Raw genomic sequence first — 23,857 nt, 5'->3', positions numbered from 1 at the left:
AGCTCATCAGCAAGATGCGCTAAGACAGTAATCACTACAAAGCTCCAAGTTTTTCCAAAATATGTATCACACTTATATTATTGTACAAGGCTAAAACACATGTCTGCTAACATTATGCAACCTGTAGTACATCTATATAGATCTGGGAAGCCAGATCTTACACTAGGGATGCACAAGAGAGATGGAAACAGAGATGGCAAACTCCAGTTAATGGAAGGTTTAGAGGGTCGGAAGCACTGCCTGCAGAAGAAAGGTGGCAGACTGTTGTAAAAGCGATAGACATGAAACCATATCTTAACACACTGGCAAACTTAATCCACCTGGAAACTGCAGGTTTAAGAATACAACAAATCCACCTCAGGGGAATATCAGTTAAAAAGCCCTGAGGCCATAATTTATATTGGATTTGGTTTTCAAGGGAGTTTGTCACCGTCTAGAGGGAAATTTAGTATGACTGCTGAAGCTCTGAGATGCTTCCTTACCTTATGTATTAGAAGTTCAAATATTTGGGGAGAAAAAGGCTTCCTCTTCATACACAGGATTGGAGCACACACTTTCTCATCTTCTAACAAATGAACAACTTGAATAGAAGAGATTATGCTTAAAGTTTTAAAAAGAAATCAAAATAGACAGCAGTACTGTGATTCCACAAATCAGGCCAAATACGCCACTTCACAGTTCACCCTGGCCAAATACTAAAGCATCAGGGATACAGAAAGCCCTATGTGTAACAGCTCTTACTTATTTTACAGTGAGTTACAGCTCATTTGGAACAGCACACTAATTAATACAATCAGAGGCAAAAGTTTCAGAAATCTCCCAACAGCACACATTAGCATATACTGCCAAGAGACTTGATAAAGTTCAAAGCTTATCTTGTAGCCTGCATGCTCCGTGTTTGCTCAGAGCAGCAGCTGGCCAAGTGATCTCCCTTCTTCTCAAAGAACAAAATTAAATTAGATTAGATCATCTTCTCTCCCTTGTAGAATTAAGATTGTGCTATGAAAACAAGCAAATTAGCTTTTGAAATCCTGTTTCTCACTTAAAGGCTACAAAGGCTGAGGAATGCTTTCTATACCAATTCAGCAGAGTTGCAACAGCATGTGCATGTCCTGTTTTCCTGGCAGCCTAATGGAAACAGTTTTACAGATCTGTGTCTCACTGGACTTGAGGCTGTGAGTGACAGAGAATCCTGAGGTATGAGGCCAAAGAAGAAGGGAACAAAGGAGAAAAGGAAATGGACACAAGGTCTTGGGAAAAGGCACATGGAAATGGTGTGGTAAGAGCTGCAGGAGTAGAGAGTTTTGAAAGCTTCTTGGCTTGTTGCTATGTAAAAACACTTCTGAGTAAAAGAGGAAAACTTAGTTCCTAGGCAAAGATAAGGAACATGAATGTTGTATGAGAAAAAAGCTCAGAACATAAGGAAAAAAAGCAAAAACGTAGGAAACAAGATTGTTTGGACTTGAAAGCCGGACTGAAGAACAACAAACATTTATGGATGGCAAATGGGATGGAAGGTGAAGAGTTTTATTTCAGATATCACAGTGATGCCAGATGCCATGTAAAAATCAAATACATAACAGTGAATGAAGTTCAAAGGGGGCCATACAAATGAGATCCTATATTTAAACTCTAGTTTCTAGAGCTGAATCACTGTACACCAAGCTGTGAGGTCAGTTGGCACAGACGCACTTAAACAAGCTTATAAAAATGTGTCCCCATTAAATTACCACACTGCAGCAATTAAACACACTCCAGAAGACCATCCTATGCAATCTGTTCTAGATGAACAGCTAATGAGAACTAAGCTAAACCACTTTTTTCTGCTTATGATTCCTCCTTTGAATATTCCCATAACTATGCTGCTAAACAACTTAAACCTATAAAACTGAAAAGGGGAAAGACATTTGTCTGCTGTGGACAGATGGAGTAGTAAAACTGGCCACAAGAATGCACATGGTACATCTTCATTCAGTCACCCTAGACTGCATCAAATTTAGCAAGAAAATTTAGCTTATATTTTGGCATGGGTTTTGGTTACTTTGTTTTTTGGTTGTTTATTTTTTGTTAGTTTTTTTGTTGTTGTTTTGGGTTTTGGTTGTTCGGGTTTTTTTTGTTTGCTTGTTTGTTTTTTTTAAAATACCTTGATTATATCCTAGTTAAGCTGGAGTTGAGGGAGAAGGTGATTCAGATTTTACTGGCAAGATTCTTCACAGCTTGATCTTCACTACTGTAACTGGAACAGATTATAAGATGAAGATGGTATTGCGAGAAAAAAGAAATACAAAAATAGTCTCATACACGTGGAAAACAAAAGAAGGGTGGAGTGAAGGAGAACTTTTGAAGGGTTTACATTTTCATGTGGTATTTGAATAGTGAGTAGCTAGGCCTGAGTTTACGGGGCAGACTGACTTGTGAGGAGGTGTCACTAACAGTTATCCTGTGAAAATGTTAACCACGCTGCTTAAAGAGTTACTAACGTGGGCGTCAAAGATGTGTGGTATAGAAGTAGATTAAAAAATGGAAGCACTGCATAAACTTTCAGTACATAAAACATTTGTTCTAAAGCATCTTAAAATTAATCAGAGAAACAGCTCTGCTATTTCACGGTTTTGAAGATTGCAGGCCACTTACTGTCTCTAAATTTGTTTTTTTCAGCATGCTTCCACACACAGCTTATGCTGCTGTGTGCACCAGAGGTATAGTGGGAAGATTGGACAAAATATCCATTGAGATTACAGCCTGACTCAGCCAACATCCATATAAGGCAATAGATGGTATTTTCAAAGATCAAAGGGCTGCGGTCAGATCTTTAGTGTTAAAGATAGTCTTGTTTTAGAAGAATTAGATGAACCAAGGAGGCTCTTAGACACCTGAGCTGTGTTGCAGGTTTCCTACTCTGCTTTCCTTATGACAACCTTCTGATCAACACTGACATTTCCTTCATATTACCTTCATTCTCGCACTGTGAGTAAATCCAAAGTAGAAGAAGAAGAAAAAATTGTTTCCACAATTAGAAATATAAACCCTCTCTACAGTGACAGTGAAGTGTCTTTGTTCTGTTTGTCCGAGGCCTACCCCAAAGTACCAAGTGTAAGTACTGCAAAATAAAGGCTTGACACCTCTCTGTACCTATAGACATTACACTAATAAAAAGCCGAGCATTTATCAAGATAAATGAGGACTCAAAAGGGCTTGTGTCACAGCCTGAAATGTCTCAATTTCCTGTGAATTCCCTGTGACTTGGCTGGTGCCATTTTAACTGCAGCTGTTCATTCAATTGAGAGTTCACGTCATGAAACATGACAGTGAGGAAAAGAGCCGATGAGAATTCAGTGAATACAGCTTTTCATTTGAAAAGACCCTCAAACACATACAATTGCTTTATTTTGCTTAATTTTCAACATTCATAAACATAATTGCATAATTTTCTAGTCAATACTGAAAACAAGTGATAATTTGTAATATTACAACTTTCACCTCAAAGGAAACAACCACAACAATTTCCACTCCCTTCTAAAAGAGGTGAATGATATGGAGGAGGCTGGATTGCCTATGCAGGAGATGCATACATTATTTTTCCCCATAAGAATATATTAATATTGTTGCTATCAACTTCCTTTTGTACATGTATAAATGACTTTTAGAAAATAGACTTATTTAAAGCCAGTATTTTTCATGTGCCAAATTACATGCACTAAATACCTAATACTGGGAATAGCAAATGCTAATATTTCTTAAACATAAAATATTAACTCTTTTTTCCCCACAAAGTCTCAATAGCAACATTTCTCAGTGGAGCCAGTTAACAGAGGTTACTACCATTCCATCCAAACAATCTGTACCTTCTAACTAAATAGTGAAGCATTTGAAAATCTAAAAAGGATACACTGCTCATTATGAATCCCCATCCTGTTTATTTCGAAGCTGGTGGAAAGATTTCCAGTTATCTCACTATACACCAAATTGGGCCTATAGTAATGAAACAGCACTAGTTAAATAATTCTTAACACTAGAATCTTAGATACTGTACCACACCTTTGTACTCAGATGCTGAGAGTCTGTTAAGCAGTGTGATGGTTTTGTGATAGAAGTAAAAAAAGAAAAAAGTTAGGAGAAAGATGAGAGTTCACTGGGAAAAACAAGACAAATAGGAAAAAAAGTACTGCATTAGCCAGACAATCCACTGCAGTACAGTCTCTGTAAGAGATTACACCCAATTCCCACTGATTTTAAGGGGCTTCAGGAGAGTTCTACTGACTCTATGTTAAGCAACTACAAAAAGCTGAAAATTCATATGGATAGACCTAGCAAGGCTCTGCTATTAAAGTACATGAGGGCCTGAGCAATAACCTAAACCATACTTTTTGCCTTTCCTGTATTCTGCCCAGCCTCTGCTCTGAATGCCTATTTAATGTCTCAGCTGATTTCTTGGATCAATTCTGAGGAGTAATTTACAGCATTTCCTTCTGGAAATCCTTATCTTTCAGCATTTGCCTGTTCATTCATAACCTTCTCCTTCCTTTTTTCAAATCTGGTCTGTCTTGACTTTGGCCATCTGCCCCATGCAGATTTCTCAGGTCATTCTTCTCTTGGAACTTCTTTTCCTGTTATGCTTTTCCATCTCTAGCTTGCTAACCAACCTTTCAGGATAAAGAAAAAATACCCAATGGAGAGGAGGTTCACAGCTTGGAAAACAAATTCAGAATTCTGTATACTTAAAAATTCCCTCTTGAAAGGTTATGACAAAATAAGTTAGCTCTCACTAGACCTGCAATATTCCCTAATCCTGTCAATTCCATCAATATCACTAGAATCTACCTACTCCTTCTGAAACATATGTTCCTACTTTAGTCACTGCTTTTCCTCTGTTCCTTAATACCCACTATCTTCACCTTTAGCAATTTTAGTATCCCAGCTTCTCCAGAATGACCTTCCCCATCCACCATTCTACCTATGCACCTTGTTTACTCCTGTTCTTCCTTCAGCATGCTTCTCTTTTTGCTCTGAATTTTCTAATCAGACCAAAGGGGTATTAAATTCTCAGTGTCCTCCTTACTATAGAAATAATTTCCACAGAAATAAGTATTTAAAACAAAAGATCTTAGTCAAAACTTGTTGTGTATTCTAGCCTTATTTCAATGCAACTGTATTTATTTCAACAGAATTTAAACTAGATTTCATCTACTTGGAAGAAACCTCTCTTCCTTCTATTCACCAATTCTTGAAGCTTTAAATTTTTTCATGAGAAATGTTTTTCCATTGGTGTGGCTATACAATTCCCTAACTTGGTGCTCAAACAAAAAACAGTTTTAACACACTTGGCATCTGGACAGCATATCCTAACAGAGCTCAGAATAATAGATTATGAAAAACACAGACTGTGTGCTAAGATGCTGAAAGGCATCAGTTCCTGCTAGAGCCAACAGGTGCTGAGAAAAATTAATATGCTTCAGTACTGAAACCATGGAGGAAAAACACGTGCAACAATGACTTTCTTGTCCTTCCTCCTAGCATGATGCTGAATGATGTTACGGCAGTGCTTTAAAAGTGTCATGGTCTCACTAATGGTGATAATGGAAAGGTCCTGACATTCACAAACAGCTCTGTTTCTGACAGAAAAGGATCAGAAATAGACTGACAACAGTTCAAATGTACCATTTAACACACCAAGGTGCAGTAACTACACGTATTCCCTACAGACAGCAATCCCTTCAGGGTCATTAAAAGGCCTTCCTAGAAGTCATTCTTTCAGATTCCTTTGATAACATTTCTTTATACCATGTCTGTTCAGGGAAGGCTACATACACATCCGTGCTAAGCTTGATTTCAGTACCAAAGTACCATCTACATCTAAGTGGAAGTATGCTTCTGCTGACCTCTCTTGATGGCACATAAGGAGAAATTCTATCTCACGTTTACAATATGAATGACAAAGTATTAAAAACTGAGATGTAATTTTCCTTCAGCAGAAGGTCTCTAGAGGGGTAAATGTTCGTCATTAAATCAACTCCTCTTCAATCTTACATCATGGAATAGCTAGCTAGCTACTTAGCTTTTAAGTGTGATATTCTTAATTTACAGGTCTGCAATTTCACACGTACTTAGGTCAAATAGTCCCTCACTATTTCTATTCCATCTAAAACTAGTATGCCTAATTGCAAAAGAAAGGTACTACTTGGTGTTAGAACACAGGAACACAAGACAGAAAGCAAATATTTGGTAAGAATTTCTCTTAAGACTAATTTCTTTAACTTGTTACCTTTCTAAAAACAGTTCTGTGCAAAAGAAGCAATTGCTTATGGTCTTCATTGCTGGCTTTCCCTGCCTGAAGATGCAAAATTGTGTACTAATGCAGGTACGATTTAGTTACTGACAACCCAGACCTGATACGAGGTAGTAAAAAAATACGGGTGACAATACATTCCTCTGAGGGACAGCTAAACGCTAATGCTGGGTTTTGAGTAGCCTTTACAGAATCAGTTATAGTAATGGCTTTTGGGGGTCATACTGGATAGAGTAAGATAGAGCAATTAAAGGCCATAGTGCAAGAAAGAGTTCCCTTTAGTTGCTTGCAAGGTTACATTCCTCCCAAAGCTATGTTCATAAATAGGCCAAAACAGTACACTTTCCTGATAGTTTAAACATTCTCATGCACATCCACTAAAATAAATCCAGGAAACTAAGCAATCAACCCCCAAAACTCAGCTTAGCATAAAATAGGGATGAAATTCTGGCAATGGAGAAGAACTATTTACAACTGCAACTATAAAAAAGAACCCCAAAACACAGACATGAAGCTGCATAGTAAACAGCAAAATAAAAATGCACTGGGGAAAGCCTCCAGAGATCCCTTTCTGCTTAGACCTTAAAAGCTGAGAAATGACTTTGAGTTCATTACCCAGCCCCAGACTAATCTATTTACTTGTATGGAAGTGAAGGAGTGGGGAGAAATATATTTGACTCATTCTTAGTAATTTCCCCTGCAAAAAATATTTTTTGGAGAAAAACAATATACAGACAGCTGAGCCAAATTTCTTTCTCCCTCTCAGACAAAATTGGATCATGATTCATCATATACACAGTTGAATCTTAATTTATTCCTTTAACAAGTTTGTGTATTTTCTTGTAAGCAAGAATTAATACACTCAAGACACAGGAAAATGTTAATTTTATTGCATCGCCTTTCAAATTTACAAATGTTGAGTCTAACTCCTGTTGGCTTTCATTCTCTCCTGAAGAAAGGAAAAAAAAAAAAAAAAGAGACAAATGTCTGACGTATGCACAGAGGTTCTCTGTTCTTTGTAGAGGTTAACACTAACCTTGTATCAGTAATGTCCTGAATGAAATTAAAGGTGCCTACCCATTTTCAATGTGGGCATAAATGGACAGTTATCACCTTCCTCAAGGAAAGCTGTTTCATAATTATTCATTCACACTGTAACTCCATGGTGCCACTCAACAAAAGAGGAAGGTGACATAGGAAAGCAGTTGGCCTATTAGACTAACACAAAACTTCACTCAGTTCAGTGGAGTCCAAGTAGATTTTAGCCATCTGGTATTCATATATACATCATGTCTATGATGTTCGCCTGCTAAATGAGTAGTTCACGAAGCAACACTAATGATGATAACCCTTCTGTTCTTTCAGTGAGAAGCTCAGAGAGCCCTCCAGTTACTGGAACAAAAGAACACACCCAATTAGATGTGGGAAGAGTCCCCATCCCTTATCTCTGCTGCAAGAGAAAAGAAAGAAATTCTGCTACAAATCCTCAGTGAAGTGGTGCAATGAATTCAAGGGAAGTGATGAGCTGCACACACTAAACAACTCTGGAGCTGTGTTCACTTCATTGGGCGACGCAAAGCAGACTCACAGAAGAAAGCACTCAGAACCCATTTGTGCCTTAACCTTGCCAATTATTATCTCAAAATGTCCACCATTAAGAGGATTCAGCACAGATGACTCCTCCAAGTTCAGGAGGGAAAACTCTAGAGGAAATGCTGACTACATCTCTGAAGGGGGAACCAGACCTGTCAGTGCTGCAACTGCCATAAACGTTAATGGTGTAGTTAGCAGCCATTTGGTACTAACCTGCCATAGTCTTCTGAAGAACCATAGAACAGTTTGAATCCTTTAGCTCAACTGTAAACCCAAGAAGCATAAAGACACCGTGTGCACATGTGGCACTGGTGCAACACTAGTTGTCTGCTACTTGATAAGTTTTACAGAACTACACACACAAAATCCTTAAAACCATGTATCAGTGGCATTTTCCACAACTATTTTGCATCTTCCAAACCATGAATTAAACACTGCAAGCAAGTTTGGCTCTTCAAAAGATAAAAATGCATCTATTTCTACCACAAAAATACCTTTGGTTGATAACAGGTCCTGCTTCTCTTTGCAGAAAATTTGTGGACTCTGGAATAAGCAAAGTGAGGCAATTTGCACTTGCTAAGTAATATACGAGAGTTGTAGCTCTAATTCTCTCTCTCTCTTTCTAAATACTATAATGTGTTCCAAACATTTTGCTCATCCCTAAATTCATAATATCTAAACTTCTGTTTCCTAGACAAACAGGATGTCTACTTAGAAAGCAATTCAGCAAGAAACGGCAGTGATATGGAGCATGCATATAGATACATATCTATGTATATATACACATACATACACACAAGTAAAGTAGCACTTACACTCAGTGCCAGTTTATATACATGAAGGGAAGTGAGCAGTCAGGCAGATGGGGCCAGATCATCAGCCTCTATGTGCTGATTGCTTATCTGCTAACTTGGAACAGGGAAACTTTAGAAAAGCAAATTTGAGATTAACACTAAATCTAACGCCAAGGAATGCTGCTGTAGAAATGCACATGGCATGATGGCTTTGTATTCAGAGTAGAATTGTATTTAATACAATTAAAGCAATTACTTCAGTCCAGTCAGCCCTAGTTAAGTCTCCACTAGAGTTAGTTAGCAAATAATGGTAAAATATTTTGAACATGCAAATATTGAATACTTGCAATATTAATATTCTTGCAACTGCTGCAAGAGCAGGCAGGTCCAGGGTCCTTGGAATACTGCAATGGTGTAACATGAAAAATAAGGCCAGTACTTTTGCCTGGCTAGTTTAAACACAACACATTCCCATGATTGTACTAAACATGTATCTGCCTCAAAAATACGGAAAAGCTCAGGCCCTACTTTACCACCAAGGAAATAACTTCTGTGATACAACACCAACTAAAGGGTCATGTCCATCTCACATCATCTAATACCAGCACATAAAGACTGAATATTTCAGAAAAATAGTAATGAAAACTGCAAGATGGAAAAAAGAGCAGGAGAAATCTATTTGCTGTACTTTGAACTTCAGTAACAGAATTAAAGTCTTGTGTCCCTCCAGCACTATCATGCAGAGTATTGAATCCCTGCTTGGTAACTGTCCTGGTTTCAGCTGGGATAGAATTAACTGTCTTCCTAGTAGCTGGTACAGTGCTATGTTTTGAGTTCAGTATGTGAAGAATGCTGATAACACTGATGTTTTCAGTTGTTGCTCAGTAGTGTTTAGACTATAGTCAAGGATTTTTCAGCTTCTCATGCCCAGCCAGGGCACCTGACCCAAACTGGCCAACAGTGTATTCCATACCATGTGACGTCCCATCTAGTTAGGAACTGGGAAGGGGGGGGGGGGGCAGGGATTTTCGCCGCTCGGGGACTGGCTGGGTGTTGGTCGGCGGGTGGTGAGCAATTGCCCTGCACATCATTTGTACATTTCAATCCTTTTATTACTACTGCTGTCATTTTATTAGTGTTATCATTATCATTATTAGTTTCTTCTTTTCTGTTCTATTAAACCGTTCTTATCTCAACCCAGGAGTTTTACTTCTTTTCCTGATTTTCTCCCCCATCCCACTGGGTGGGGGGGGAGTGAGTGAGCGGCTGCGTGGTGCTTAGTTGCTGGCTGGGGTTAAACCACGACAGTAACACAGCTTTAGGCAAATACCCCAAAAAGCTAAGAAAGCAATGATTGAAGGAATAGGAGTAGATGGAAGGAAACGAGACACTGAATTAAGAAAGGTTAAAAGGACTGGGTCATGTTTCGTTCTACAAAACAAACACTTAACTACATGCAACTATACAAAAGAGGTTATAAAAGAGAGCAACAACTGATTATTCTCTCTAGTCAAAGATGGAACAAAAAATGATATGAAGCCATAAAAAGGAAAATGAAGGTCTGAGAACCTTTATAACTCAAAGAGTGGAACAAGCAGCCCAAAGGCTGTAGAATACTCATCACTGAGAGTATTCAGGCTTAAGTAAATACACATCTGTTAAAGAGTATTTTATTATAATTGCTCCTGCTATTATGCAAGGAGGTGGAATGAGAGTCCCACCAAAGTCTGGGGATTCGATACCTACAATTCATTTCTTTCACATTTTTGAAACTCTTATTCAGAACAATAAACATCTGGTTCTTAATTCCCCAATTAACACTGTTTCCAGCCCTAAGGAATTAATCATAGAATTCATGGAAAACAGTTTAATTTTTAGCAGTGGAGTAAAACAAATTGCCTACAAACTTCTACATTGCTAATGGAGCAGTTTAATTGCCCCCCCCCCCTTTTTTTGACATTTTAACTCAAAAAATAAAGAACAGAAAGTCGTCCTTGGGCGGAGAGCTTTGCAACAGTGTGTCAGCAGAGAATTACACAGCACTATAGACTCAGGCTCTCATTCATGGTACTGACCTCCTTTGAAGAGCACTCTGAGATCTGATGATGAGAAGTACTGTAAAAAGTGCTAGATATTATCATTAGTATTCAGGAGGACAGAATTCTGTGGCTTGGTGAATTCAAAGGGACCTGCTGGTACCTATGAAAACCAATAACATTTTACAGAAGAAAACAGCTCTGACAGCAATGTTAATGTAGGCTGGTTGACCAGGGTGGGAGCAGGCCATGGTTTTGCCAACATCTCCCAGCAAGCTGCGCTCCAGACTTACTTAGTATCATTGAACCAACCTAATACCTGCTCACCTTTTGTTTTTACCATTTCCACAATATAGTATTTTAATCTATTTTCAGCTACAAAAATAATGTAGTATCTACAATACCATCCTGATAAAGAAAATCTACATTACTGCTTGTGTTCTCAGAACCCTATGCAGTCCTGTCACCACTCTTCATGCCAAGGAGCTTTCCTAGCTATGGCTGGCCACCAGAAGATGCTGATTCCACGAACACCTCTTTGTTACCACCTCTTACACCCTGCAGCTCAATGGATTTACATCCTGCTGCTTTCAGCTGCTGTGGAGAAATTAAATAGAATGGAAAGTCAATCACCAAATGTTCTCGTACTCTGGTTTTAAAGATGTCCCTGCTTGTAGAAGTGGAATGTGCTGTTCATCAGTTTATTTGCCTGGTTTTGCCACTAGATGAATTTTAAGTAAACATCTTTTCTTCTCACAAAACAGATTTTCAATGAGTAACCAATACAAACAACATGCATTAGGATTCTATCCCAGCAATACAGACTCCCAATAATAGCTCTGAACGTCTCCGCTAGCTTTGGGGAGTCTAATTGACCACTATAATTTACTTCAAGGTTAGCATGATTTGGACAGACCTTGAAAACATGCTTTTTTACTAGAACCTTCTGTACACATTTGCTGTGGTCAATCTTCTTTTTCTACCTACTGATTTCGCCTTTTGTTCTGTGTGAAAAGTCCTAAGTCATCAATTAGTAACATGAGGAACTGAGTCATTTCCCCTTATGCTCCTTAAAATTTCTTTAGATAATATTTATCAGCAAGTTCCAAGTTGATGGCAGCTTTACCTTTGCATCTCTCTACAATAACGCTTTCTGTATTTCTTATTTGATGTCTAACCTTTATTAAGTTTGTAGCAGCTCTGACATCTTTGTATAGTTATTGGTGCTACTAAATATCATGGAATGAGGTACTAGGGGGGAAAACACACACCTCTATTTATTAAGTTTTAGCAGAAATAATTCTGAAAGCCTTGTTAAAAATTACATTGTAGTGTTTGGGGGTTGGTTTTGGTTTTGGTTTTTTTTGGCGGTGGGTTTGTTTCTGTTTTTTACCATGCTATTCCAGCCTGTTGTTTGTCTACTGATTTCTCCATGGTTCCAGTGTACTTCAGATGACTCATATGGAGACCAGGAAGATAGGTTTACCTTAATGTTTAGAGTTGACAAAGTATTGAACTCATCCAGTCCGAGTCATGTAAGCCCTCCCATTTATTCCTTGCTTTCCAAATTGCACGAAAACTGTGTATGTTCCTATTCCTTCAAGTCGCTCTGGGATCAGTCAATTCAAAGATCTGTCATATGTCACTAGATAGGTCTTTACCAGGGACAGGGAATAGGACACAACAGGGTAGAAGCTGATGAACCATGGAGATAAAATTGCCATCGTTAAAAAAGCAGCAACATCCAGGATGATAAAATACATTCTTACAGACAAGACCAGAAAAATGCAACTTTCACAGTTAACTTCTTTGTGGATGCCACAGCCAAATCAAGTGGTACTAGGTGTTACAGACTTTGAAAGATCCTGTTCCAAACAATTTCCAATAATAAAAAAAAAAAAAAACCCACAACTTAACTAACCTTTTGTGATGGAGAAACCACAGCTAGCCTGGTATCTTGTGAGCTTGTTTTTTACTGACAACAAGCATACAGGGATGAAGACTGGGCTGTCTATCAATGGCTATGGCAGGGAGCTATTATATCAGCTCTACGTGGTATACTTAACAGGCAGCTAGCAATTACAAGTCTCTTACCCCAATAATTACAGGCATAAGAATACCTCTTGAACAACATTATGTTCTGGTTCTGCCATGTAGCTCATGCTTCTCAGAGTGCAATGCACTAACCAGAACAAATACTTCTTTCTTAGGACTGAAATCACAGTCTTAACTGGCTGGTCAAGTCTGTTTGCCATTGTGTCCATTAAAGGGGCTTGCACTGCTATTTTAGGTGGCAAGGAACAGATAAACCATGATTTTTAGAAAATTTTGGTGTGCTTTCTTAAAACAAGTTCTTTTTGAATATGAACAAAACATTCCACAGGACTTTTATTAAGGCTAGAGAACTTATTCCCATATACACCCAGCTTAATGGTAACTTCCAATGAGAGATAAAACTATTAGAAATTACTATTACTGTGAGCTCTTCAGAGAATATTCCAAGTATCACATGAAAGACTATACTATTATTGGATGTTCTCAAAATAAGTTAGCAAACTAGATATTCTGGTAACTCTCTCTGTTGGAAATGTTTTTCTTGCATATGGAAATTTCACTGTCTGAAAACCAGCCTAATCAAGCACTATCTACTACAGTTAATTCTTTAGGAATTTTCTTTTCTTTCTCAGAATTAGATTTTAAAACAGTCAGTTAAGAGCCAAATGGTGACTGGAAGGTCTGATATTCCCAGACATTACAAAGCTTTACTTTTTCTGGCCTCTCAAACATGCATCTCCCCAGATAAGACACCATTCTGATCCTGAAACATGCAAAAAGCTGGCCAAACCTTAGACTATTATATCTGAAACATTTCCTCTCTCTTAAATGCAAGAATAAAGTAGGAATAAGGAGTGTAAAATGATTCAGCAAGGATAGCAAATGGCGAATATTGTAAAAAGCCATCTCATGTTTATGAATTCTGTTGTCAGGTTATTTTGAACAAAAAAGTCATCTTTCTGTCACTGAATAAAATTCTACCTCTATTGTTGTGGGTACCCAGACCCAGTACACACTCATGGAGGGCTAACAGCTGATTCTCTCAAAGAATAGTATCTCCCCACTGTTGTTGAGGCTTCTTACTTACCAGTTGGGACAGCAGGATCCATTGTTGGCTTTTCCCAGGTATTGATCTGCTCCCAGGTAAATCCATTGGTTCCCAAGGCAACACTATAACCACAATTACTGTAGTGCTCATCAAATGAGCAACCACCTAAAAACAAGAAAAATTAATAAATTTCTGTATTAATTATATATATCTCTTTGTGATAGGTCATTTATTTGAATATTTTGTACCCAAGTTTACAGAGGAAAAAAAAGGAAAAACAACATTAATTTCCTGCATATTAGACTTCAGGCAGCAGAGAAGGTATCCAGAAAATATTTTTGTACTTTCCACACTTTATATCCATTGAAGCCTTTGTTTTCTTCCCTCCATGCTACTGTTTTTTAGATAAGTTCCCTTTATTTCAACCTACTGTCTTTACATTTTCAAGACCAATTGCACATGATGCACACGTGCAGGAATATTTGCATTTGGGTCCCAGTAACTGATACTTAATTACATAAACCTCCAAGTCAGATATTAAAAAAAAAAAAAAGAGAGAGAGAGAGAGAAAGAAGAAATGCAAATTGTAAAAAAGCACAGCATCACTGTTCCTGCAGTGAATCCTCACTTCTTTTCACTTTTAAGCCTTGAATTACGCAAGGCTGGGTTACACCTACAGAAAGGGCAACCTTCCTTTTAACCATCTCATAACAACATGAAGCTCTGTGTGGCAAATGACAATTCCTCAAGGTCTTTCGAGTCAATTCTTTTGAGTGCAACCCTCTAGTTTCACAGCAACATAAGAATAACAAGAAGTAGATGGCAACTAGCATTCACACCTTCCAGACTGTTGACTAAGTGATCTTTCCTACTGCAATTCCTGAAATACTTGGAAGCAGTTAACTGTCATAAATAACAACCTGGCAGCTGCCTGAACGTTGTGAATCAGGGGAAATCCATGAACAGTGGAATGAAATTTTGTATTCCAACACAGATCTTCGAAACTTGTGTCACACAGGCAAATCAAGCTAGTTTATTCCCTGGTAGGATATTCCTACACTGGTATTCCATACATTACCTCAGGCACATTCCTCTTCATGTCCACCCAACTTAGTTTGCCAAACATATTTCAGTACTAGATCCATTAGATTAGGCAGCCTGGGCCCTTGAGTTTAGACCTTAATCATGCAAACAGTGTCTCTGTACTGCTTTAGTTTTCTCTCTTAGGAAAGCAAAGATAATTTTTCTCTGCAGATACTAGTCTTCTAATGTCAACTGGACACATCTAATACTTCAGAGCTGCAAGAACTGAGCAATGCTTAAGGCAACACTAACTTGCTCTGCCAGCCAAACTGCCAATTGCTCTTGACACTAACCACAGTTATATGCACAGAGATGTTCCTGACTCTTTACTCCTTCCCACAGGCTACTGTTGCCTACACACACACACTAAATAGCTGGTACGTGAGTGATCTGTGGCCCCTTTGCAATAAGGATTATCCAACACTGGGGACATTGAGGCTTTCTTTAGTTTTCACCTGTATTTTCTATTCTCTAGCTCCCAAGAAAGCCCAAACTTGTCTCAGTTCCTGTGGACCTCCTCATAAATGACAAACACAAACGTATACCATGTGATTAATATTTATTAAATCCTCATTCTGTTAAAGGACTTCATATGCACTCCAACTGCAACTGTTTTTCTAACTTGTCCTACAAAACTTCACATATTATTTCTATCTAAGTGTATACTAGAAGGATTTGTTGGGTAGAGTACCTGACATCCCAAAAGACTCTGTTGCTAAAGAAAAGTTTAAAGATCAAGCCTGTCCTAAAAAAATAACCATTTAATTTGAAATATCGTATATTTTCCTTATAAATAGATCTGACTATAGCAGATCTGACTATAGCAGATTTTATGACCCTTGCAAGCTTGCCTGTCTGTTCAGTGGAGTCTCTGTAAATATTTCTGAAGTATCATTATTTTACAATATTTTAATAATCCTTGTTTTAAATTTACTGTACTTCTGAAGCTTTCCCAGCTGTCAAAATGAGCAGGATTACATTTAAACTGTTTCCCTATTTTTTTTTTATTTAATTTAGGTGAAAAAGTTCAAATTTAACTTATTAAACATGCTCATTAAAATGTCTAAGGGAAAATAAAGGTTTTCTGGATTGTGTGGGAGCATGTAATGCAACTGAAAGTCACCTTTTTCACAGCAAGCAGGTATGAGAGACAATATCAAATACTCTGCTCTCAGTATCCAAGCAGGGCATTCAAATTTTGATAGATTCACTTTAATAGCACAACTTCAGACATCCACCATTTCCACACAACCTGTGCTAAGCATACTGCAGCACACAGTAACAGTGCTGTCTCTGAGCTATTACTTTGAAGGGATTGTAAACAAATTCTCTGATCAAGCCAGACAGTTGTACAAGGCCTTGTGTACACAGAGAAAATTGCACAGGTGCTGCTACAAAGTCCCAGAAGCAAAACAAGCGATAGTAGCAAAGTATGGGGTAGCAGTCCTCATTTAACAGGGAATGTAATTGTCAATATCTTGGTGTAATCAGCTAAACAGGTCATTTAATACATGCTGAAGTAGGTAAAGTTGGAGGAGAACCTGAAAAGGGGATACAGTGAGAACTTCTGGAAATTAACTGGGAGTTTCCACTGATAAGAGACAACACTTGAGGAAGCTTTAAAGCACCTTCTCTGAAAGTCAAAGCTAACCTTGTAGTACAATTAGATAAGAAAGGAAAGGATAAACCATGGAGAGCCTTAAAAGTAGCAGCAAGACACCTACATTTTAAAGAACAAAAAGTCTAGTGGAGAAACCTCCAAACACAGAGTGACAGGGCAATAAGCCAGAAGGATTAATTTACTAGAAGCAACAGAATTGGAATTTGGAGAGGTAAATTTGCAGGAAATGAGAACAAGGAGAAAAAACTGGAGTCAATTCTAAGGGCTCAGACAGGCAGGCTGGCTGCATGAATCTCAGGTACCAAGAGGAAGGAAGTCTCCATCTGCTTCTTGCTATAGTGTGTCAAAAGAGAGCAGAATTAAAAGTGAACTAAAGACTCAGCTGGGACCCAGAGCCATGTCAGTTTGTGAGCTAAAAAGTCAGGAACTCCTCTGTTCACACTATTACAGTACACGTATCATGAAACAGGGAAGAAACTTTAGAAAGTGGAAGGAAAGAATCACAACACCAGAATATTGCAGATTTTGGAGTTATTCTAACAGTCACAGTGGCTTGTGTTCATATCTGCCAAACAGGTACATCATAGGTAGTGTTAGACCTATCTTTTTTGCAGAACATGGCGGACGTGACATTACAGCTTCAGTTACAGGCAGCCACATTCAGAAAAGCAGCTGTAATATTTCCACCCAACTTCACCTCAGGAATTCAAGACTCACCACATTCATCCTCCTTCACTGACCCCGGTCTTTTGCAGGATGGCTTCTCACACAATTCCTCTCCCCCGCTTCCTGGCGTTTTGCTCTTTCTTAAACACATTTCCCAGAGGTGCCACCACCATTGCTGAGGGGCTCAGCCGCCTCCAGCACTACGGCCTTTGAGGAAGCAGCCGGAGCCAGCCCTGTCCCATGCGGGGCAGCCCTGGCCTCTCCTCAGAGGCCGCCCCTCCAGCCCCCCTGCTGCCAACACATGGACACGGAGCACAAACACAGCTCTTGAAAACAAAAACATCCGCTTCTAAAGGCAATCCCAGCCTCAGGGGTGAGTCAGGCTGTATTTCCCTTACCCTCTCCTGGAAGAGGAGCCAGACAGGCTGAGGGATGCTCTGCAGCACCATTACCGCATTTCCACACTCAGATCCACCTCAGCAACAGCTTCGCCACCACCCAGACAAACCAAGTGGGCTCCGTCCATCTTTCAGGCCCACAGCCTTAGCAAGGGCAGCGTGCCAGACCAGGGAACCCCAGGAACTCACCACAGTAAGGGGTCCCCAGGTGGGCCCTGCCAAACAGAGCACACCCTACAAGTTCTACTCCCTGTTGAAGGAGGGTAAAATGGGATGAGGAAGAAGACTTTGAGGAAAAGTGTGGCGTAATACCTTTTCCGTGGAATATTGTTGACCCAGGAGATGAAAGTGCTCTTATGTTCAAGTGTGCGTTCAGGACAATAGGCTCCTAAGCAGCCTAGCGAGGAAACACAAAACAAAGGTGCATTTGATGTCCGATTGCACTTGTACAGGTGTGCCTCATGCTCACCTAATGGGATCGAGTGATCCACTTTGTTACACAAGCACCTAGCTGCACGATCCTTAGAAATTCAATTAGTTCCCACTAATGAATTTCAGTTTAAACTAAAAATTTATTAATAGATTTTAAGTGTACACTTAAGTAGGGATAGTAAGTGGGCTGACAGGCTAAAATGAGCAGTTATTTTCATTGTTGTCAGATAAGCTTAATATTCAGCATTTCCTAAGATGTTACCTATGTGGATACCTAAATGTGAGCTACACTTAAATATGTTGAAACATAAGGGGGTGGGGGGGAGTGGGGAAGGTTAGATCCATCCTAATACAAAATCACCCATTGCTGAAACATAACTGTTTGATAGCAGAACAGAGATATTCATTAGCACAAAAAAAGTATCCTCAAATTAAAAGAAAAAGATACTGCTCAATGAATTTAGAGACCAGGTTTGCACATTATAGTTTTAGCCACAATATCACAAACCTGTTTGAGGAAAATGAAAACATTTACACATTCACCAAAATAGGGTTCTACATCTTTGTAAATTGTTAACAAGAATGAGGATTTTTAGGAAGCAAACTGGGATCTTGGAGTCTTTCCCCTGGTTGGCTGAAAATTAAACAGTGACAGATGCAGTTGCTAAGTGGGGCAAAAGAAAAGGAAGTGGAGATTACTTTGATATTGTTATTAACACAGGTGGTATTGACCCCTTTTCAAAAAATGAAACCCAAACAAAAAAGCAGCTTTTCCCTTCCTGAAAAGGGTCATATTGAAGCAAATAATGGCTCACATAGGAAGGATAACATATCCCTTGTTTTACACTGCAGGCTTGTAACAATGCCACTGCTCATCTGAGTGATGCTAATTAATCTTGAGCAGACCTATCATCAGTTACTGAGACTTGCCCCTGGATTAAATGTAAACCAGCCTTGCATAAATTGAATGCCTCCTTTGAATATATAATTGAATTTGCAGAAGTGTGCGCCAGGGGGGTGTTTAAATAAGTGCACAAATATGATAAAAAGAACTTCACGCCATTATATCTAATTCAGTAAGCAAAAATAATGGCAGGGCACATTCCAATTAGTGTTTGATTTATTTATTTGAACAAATCCAATTAGTAGAATGTTTTATAAAGTCATCCAATGTCAAACTCTCACGGCCTCACCAGCTAAAAAAAACCCACGATACTTCTAAAAAGGGATAAAGAAACATACTGATGTGAGAAACCTTGTCAGTTATCCTGTGTTTCTAAATACACATGGAAAACATCACAGTAGCAGACATAATTTGATCAAGCATTTACAGCATTCCCAAGGTGGGGAGGGGGTAGAGACAACAAGAACATTAGGCTTGTTTGTCCCACTCCAGGCATTTCTTCTAGGTCACCTAATAGTTAGCTTTGTCCCTTATTTATTTAAAAAAAAAAAAAAAAAATTAAAAAGAGGTATTACTTATGAACTATAAAACTCCAGAAATTAAAACACTGTTGTTTCTGGTCACTCATTCTCATCTCTTCCAAAGACATTCTTGTTTACAAGGGTTGTAAGAGACGCATTTGGCTCATTAGAATAACTTCTATTGTGGGATTTATTGTATAAAAATCCATTTAGAACTTACTTTTCAGACTGTAGACTTCACATAGTATCCTTGAGAAATGTTATTACGCATTCTTACGGAGGTGGGAAGAGAGGAGAATAAAAATGTGCATATAAAGCTTGTGCTGAGTTGCTTCATTTAAGATGGGATAAATCAAGGGATGTTGAGATTTCCTCACCCAGGAAGAGTAGTTAGTTCTTTATGCGCTTTCTACTCCTTCCAGAAAGATTAAGACAGAAGACACCAGAAGCATGCGTAGAAGCAACCCAAAATGCTAAGCTCAACAAGAAAGCAGATCCAAATTCTGCAGACCAGACCTATTTCTAACGAGCACTGTCCAACAGCCTCAGCTCTCAACAGACATCATGCCGAAGAGGACAAGTATGGAGGGATTGGAGAAGGACACTTGTCATTAGTTTCAACTGTAGCACTCTAGAAGCAATGAGTTTTGTACAGCCTTAGGTATCTGCACAGCACAGGATGGGAAGCTTCAGAAGGGCCGAAGGTAACTGGGTATCTCATTTGACAGAAAATCATCCTTCTGCCATCATGTTATCAACCTGCTGTTGTAACTGCCCAATTTCAATCAGTACTGTATTTTTTTACTCAACTGTTTATTCTATATTCCCAGATTTTCAAGGAAAAGGTTTCAGCAAAGAGAAAAAGAGTTATCTTTACCGAGTCAAACAGCACCACAGGTTCACTGTGTATTTAAACTCAGACACTACAAGGGAGAGAAAGATGCTATAACTCCTCAAACTGCGGGGAAAGCTTCGATCAACTTTTGTGCCTCATTAGTTAACAGAGGATCTACACCAGGATCTACACCAGGAGAAACTGAGGAATAGATTCCCCAGTATGTAATAAGGTATAAACTGAAAAGTAAAACATTCATAACATCTTTTTCTGACACCAATTGTTTAAGAACTGAGCTTAGACCTAGCATAAATTCAGGTAAATCACTCAACCATGAAACACAAATCCACTGAAAACCAGTCTTCTCTACTTCTGGTGCTCACAAAAGTGCTTCTCTCAAGGTATCCAGATGTTCTCGTTTTAGAAGTAAGCATCAGTGACTTCTCTAGTGCCTCTAGCACATTCCTGTATGTGATTTGGTTTCTGCTGCAAATATCAGTCCTCATTGTCAAGGCATGATTCATCTGACACAGGACAGTTCCATTTCTTTTCTTTCCATCTTACTTTTAACGTAGTATTATTAGATTTACATGTAAGCAGAGAAGATTTTATCTACACTCTGGAAGGTGCTAGTCCTCTGAGATATTGGTAACAATTGCCTGGCTTAGGTATGGATCATTCTTATTAGATTTGACTAAATTTCATTCCTTTTGCATGTTCTGTCCTGGCAATCAGACCTTTCAGACCAGGAGGGGTGGGGAGGTGTATGTGTGTGCAGAAAACGTGTTTGTTTTTAACTACAGCAATGAAAAATCACTTAACTTTAAAATTAAAATATGTATATATAGGTTTGAGGTTGGTTTTTTTCCCTAAATCAAGTTAATCCTTGAAAAAACTGAATGCAGCTTAGAAAAGCTCTTCATTTCAACTGGAAACTGTAATGGTCCCAAAAGTAGGCTGAAGATTGGAATTTTTTGTATCACAGTGATTTCAAGTGCTATCAACTTATTAAGGAAGACTGTCATACTATGGGGTATACATTTTTTGAAAGTCTTGTCCAAATTTGTACGCTGTGTCAAATTGCTATCTTTGCAGGTTCAACATCACACATCTATTTCCACACACTTTGAAGCAGCTTATGAGTACAGTTTCCACGCACGCACACACACAACACATGCATGAATACAGTTAATTGTTGCATAATCATTGCACAGAAACCTTGCCATAATCAAAATATTGCTGACACTGCATAAAAAGATCATCTATTGTTTTCATTATGAACTTCACCAATAACCACAGGTTAATGTTATGAAAGGGACAGATCAAATAGGTCTAGCATTGTTTAGTGAAACACATAAAGACAAAGTGTCCTCCCAGTAATAAGAAGTTTTTCTTCCAGCAGTTCTCTGCAGAAATTATTGGTCCCAAATACGCAAGAGGGTGTGACAAAGCTTATCAGTTATCTTCCTAATCCCACGGAACAACTCTGCCGAAAACAAACATTGTGGCTAGGATCCTGATATATATGGAACATGTATTTAAGCTGTATTTCCTGAAATTGTCAGGTTAAGCTAAGTTTTCATTCTTAAATTCATTATTATAGGTTTCCTTTTGCAAAAGCTTGCCTACATGTCTCATAATTTGAGCCCTAGACCAGCTCATACATTCCCTACTAATTCTGTACTTCATAATCCACCAAGAATCAGAGAAATCGCTTTGAAGTATCCTGGGAGTAAAACTAACACTAAATGTCATTTGTTTAAATTTATACGACCAAATCTAGGATGACTCATCTAACTTCACTTGCCAGAATGCATGTCCTTTATTTAATACCAAGAATATCTTCTTGCTTCTGACACCTTAGCTGTCACTATTTCAATAGCTGAATATTAACATTTTATTGCTTTATTTAAGCATAGGTATATACATACCTATAATCTCATTGGATTTATTTTTTTTTAAGCTATAAAGTCAGTTAATACACTGCACCTTTTCAAAGAACCCTAACTTTGCAAGTTCAGTTTAGTTCAGTCTGCTGAAACATACCAAGATTTATGTGAAGAGTTTTCAAGACTTGCCTATCCCCATATAAGGAAACTTAAAATTTACACAAGTTTTCAAAACCATAGACTATTCTTAAACAGATATTCCCCATCATCTTCTCTTATAATTCTAGCTAATAATCTTTTTAATTCACTAGTTTAGTGGATTTCCACCTTGAAACAGGCTCCTGCTTTAGTCATAGTATGATGAAATGAAGATTCCTTTTTAAAAATGCAAATTTGTAGCACTTGCTTTTATTCTTGTAGTCTTAATATAAGATAAGCCTTGCTTTGCTCCAATTTGTTTCTTAAGTTACAAGACCAATTTTTTCCCCCAAATAATGCTGTTCTGTATTCCAAAAATCCATCTGAAATGATTAGCCATGTTTGCTGAAATGTGCTTAGCTATATTTATCAGTAAAAACTATTTGTGGGTATTCATTGTTTCTGAAAAAAAGATAACATTGCTTTTCTTTCCTTCCAAGATAAAAAATTCTTGGGTATAATTATTCAGAGTACTTTACAGAATTATCTAACGTTGTATTTATGGTGCATTTTCACCAAATTCTACATCAACTATTGCACTGAAGTCTTATCATAGAATCATTTAGGTTGGAAAAGACCTTCAAGATCATCGAGTCCAACTGTCAACCGTGCCCACTAAACCATGTCCTGAAGTACCCCATCTACTTGCTTTTTGAGTACCTCCAGGGATGGTGACTCAACCACTTCCCTGGACAGCCTATTCCAACATCTGACAACTCTCTCAGTAAAGAAATTTTTTCCTAATATCTAACCTAAATCTCCCTTACCTCAACCTGAGGCCATTTCCTCTCGTCCTATCTCCAGCCACCTGACAGAACAGACCAGCACCCACCACCCTACAACCTCCTTTCAGGTAGTTGGAGAGAGCAATAAGGTCTCCCCTCAGCCGCCTCTTCTCTACACTAAACAGCCCCAGTTCCCTCACCTGCTCTTCATAAGACTTGTGCTCCAGGCCCTTCACCAACTTGGTTGCCCTTCTCTGGACACGCTCCAGCACCTCAATGTCTTTCCTGTAGTGAGGGGCCCAAAACTGAACACAGGACTCGAGGGGCGGCCTCACCAGTACCCAGTACAGGGGAACAACCACCTCCCTGCTCCTGCTGGCCACACTATTTCTGATACAGGCCAGGATGCCGTTGGCCTTCTTGGCCACCCGGGCACACTGCTGGCTCACATTCAGCCGGCTGCCAACCAGCACCCCCAGGTCCTTCTCTGCTGGGCAGCTTTCCAGCCGCTCTTCCCCAAGCCCGTAGCGCTGCACGGGGTTGCCGTGACCCAAGTGCAGGACCCGGCACTTGGCCCTCTTGAACCTCATACAGTTGGCCTCGGCCCATCGATCCAGCCTGTCCAGGTCTTTCTGTAGGGCCTCCCTACCCTCCAGCAGATCAACCCTGCCTCCCAGCTTGGTGTCGTCTGCAAACTTGCTGAGGGTGCCCTCGATCCCCTCGTCCAAATCATCGATAGAGATATTAAACAGAACGGGGCCTAACACCGAGCC

General features: G+C 39.0%; 1 protein-coding gene across 3 annotated transcripts in view; it reads right to left on the bottom strand.

Annotated features, from left to right (window-relative positions):
- Positions 1-23,857, bottom strand: part of PTPRT (protein tyrosine phosphatase receptor type T) — a 488,778-nt gene that overhangs the window by 335,885 nt on the left and 129,036 nt on the right. For all 3 annotated transcript variants that reach the window (XM_075059108.1, XM_075059117.1, XM_075059124.1), the window contains exon 2: positions 13,852-13,977. In XM_075059108.1, the coding sequence (XP_074915209.1) occupies positions 13,852-13,977 (126 nt within the window). The remainder of the gene's footprint in view (positions 1-13,851; positions 13,978-23,857) is intronic.

Source organism: Buteo buteo, chromosome 2 (genome assembly GCF_964188355.1).
Source record: "Buteo buteo chromosome 2, bButBut1.hap1.1, whole genome shotgun sequence".
Classification (NCBI taxonomy): Eukaryota; Metazoa; Chordata; class Aves; order Accipitriformes; family Accipitridae; genus Buteo; species Buteo buteo.
The sequence above is the reverse complement of the archived record's forward strand: the minus strand, read 5'-3'. Positions and strand labels throughout refer to the sequence as shown.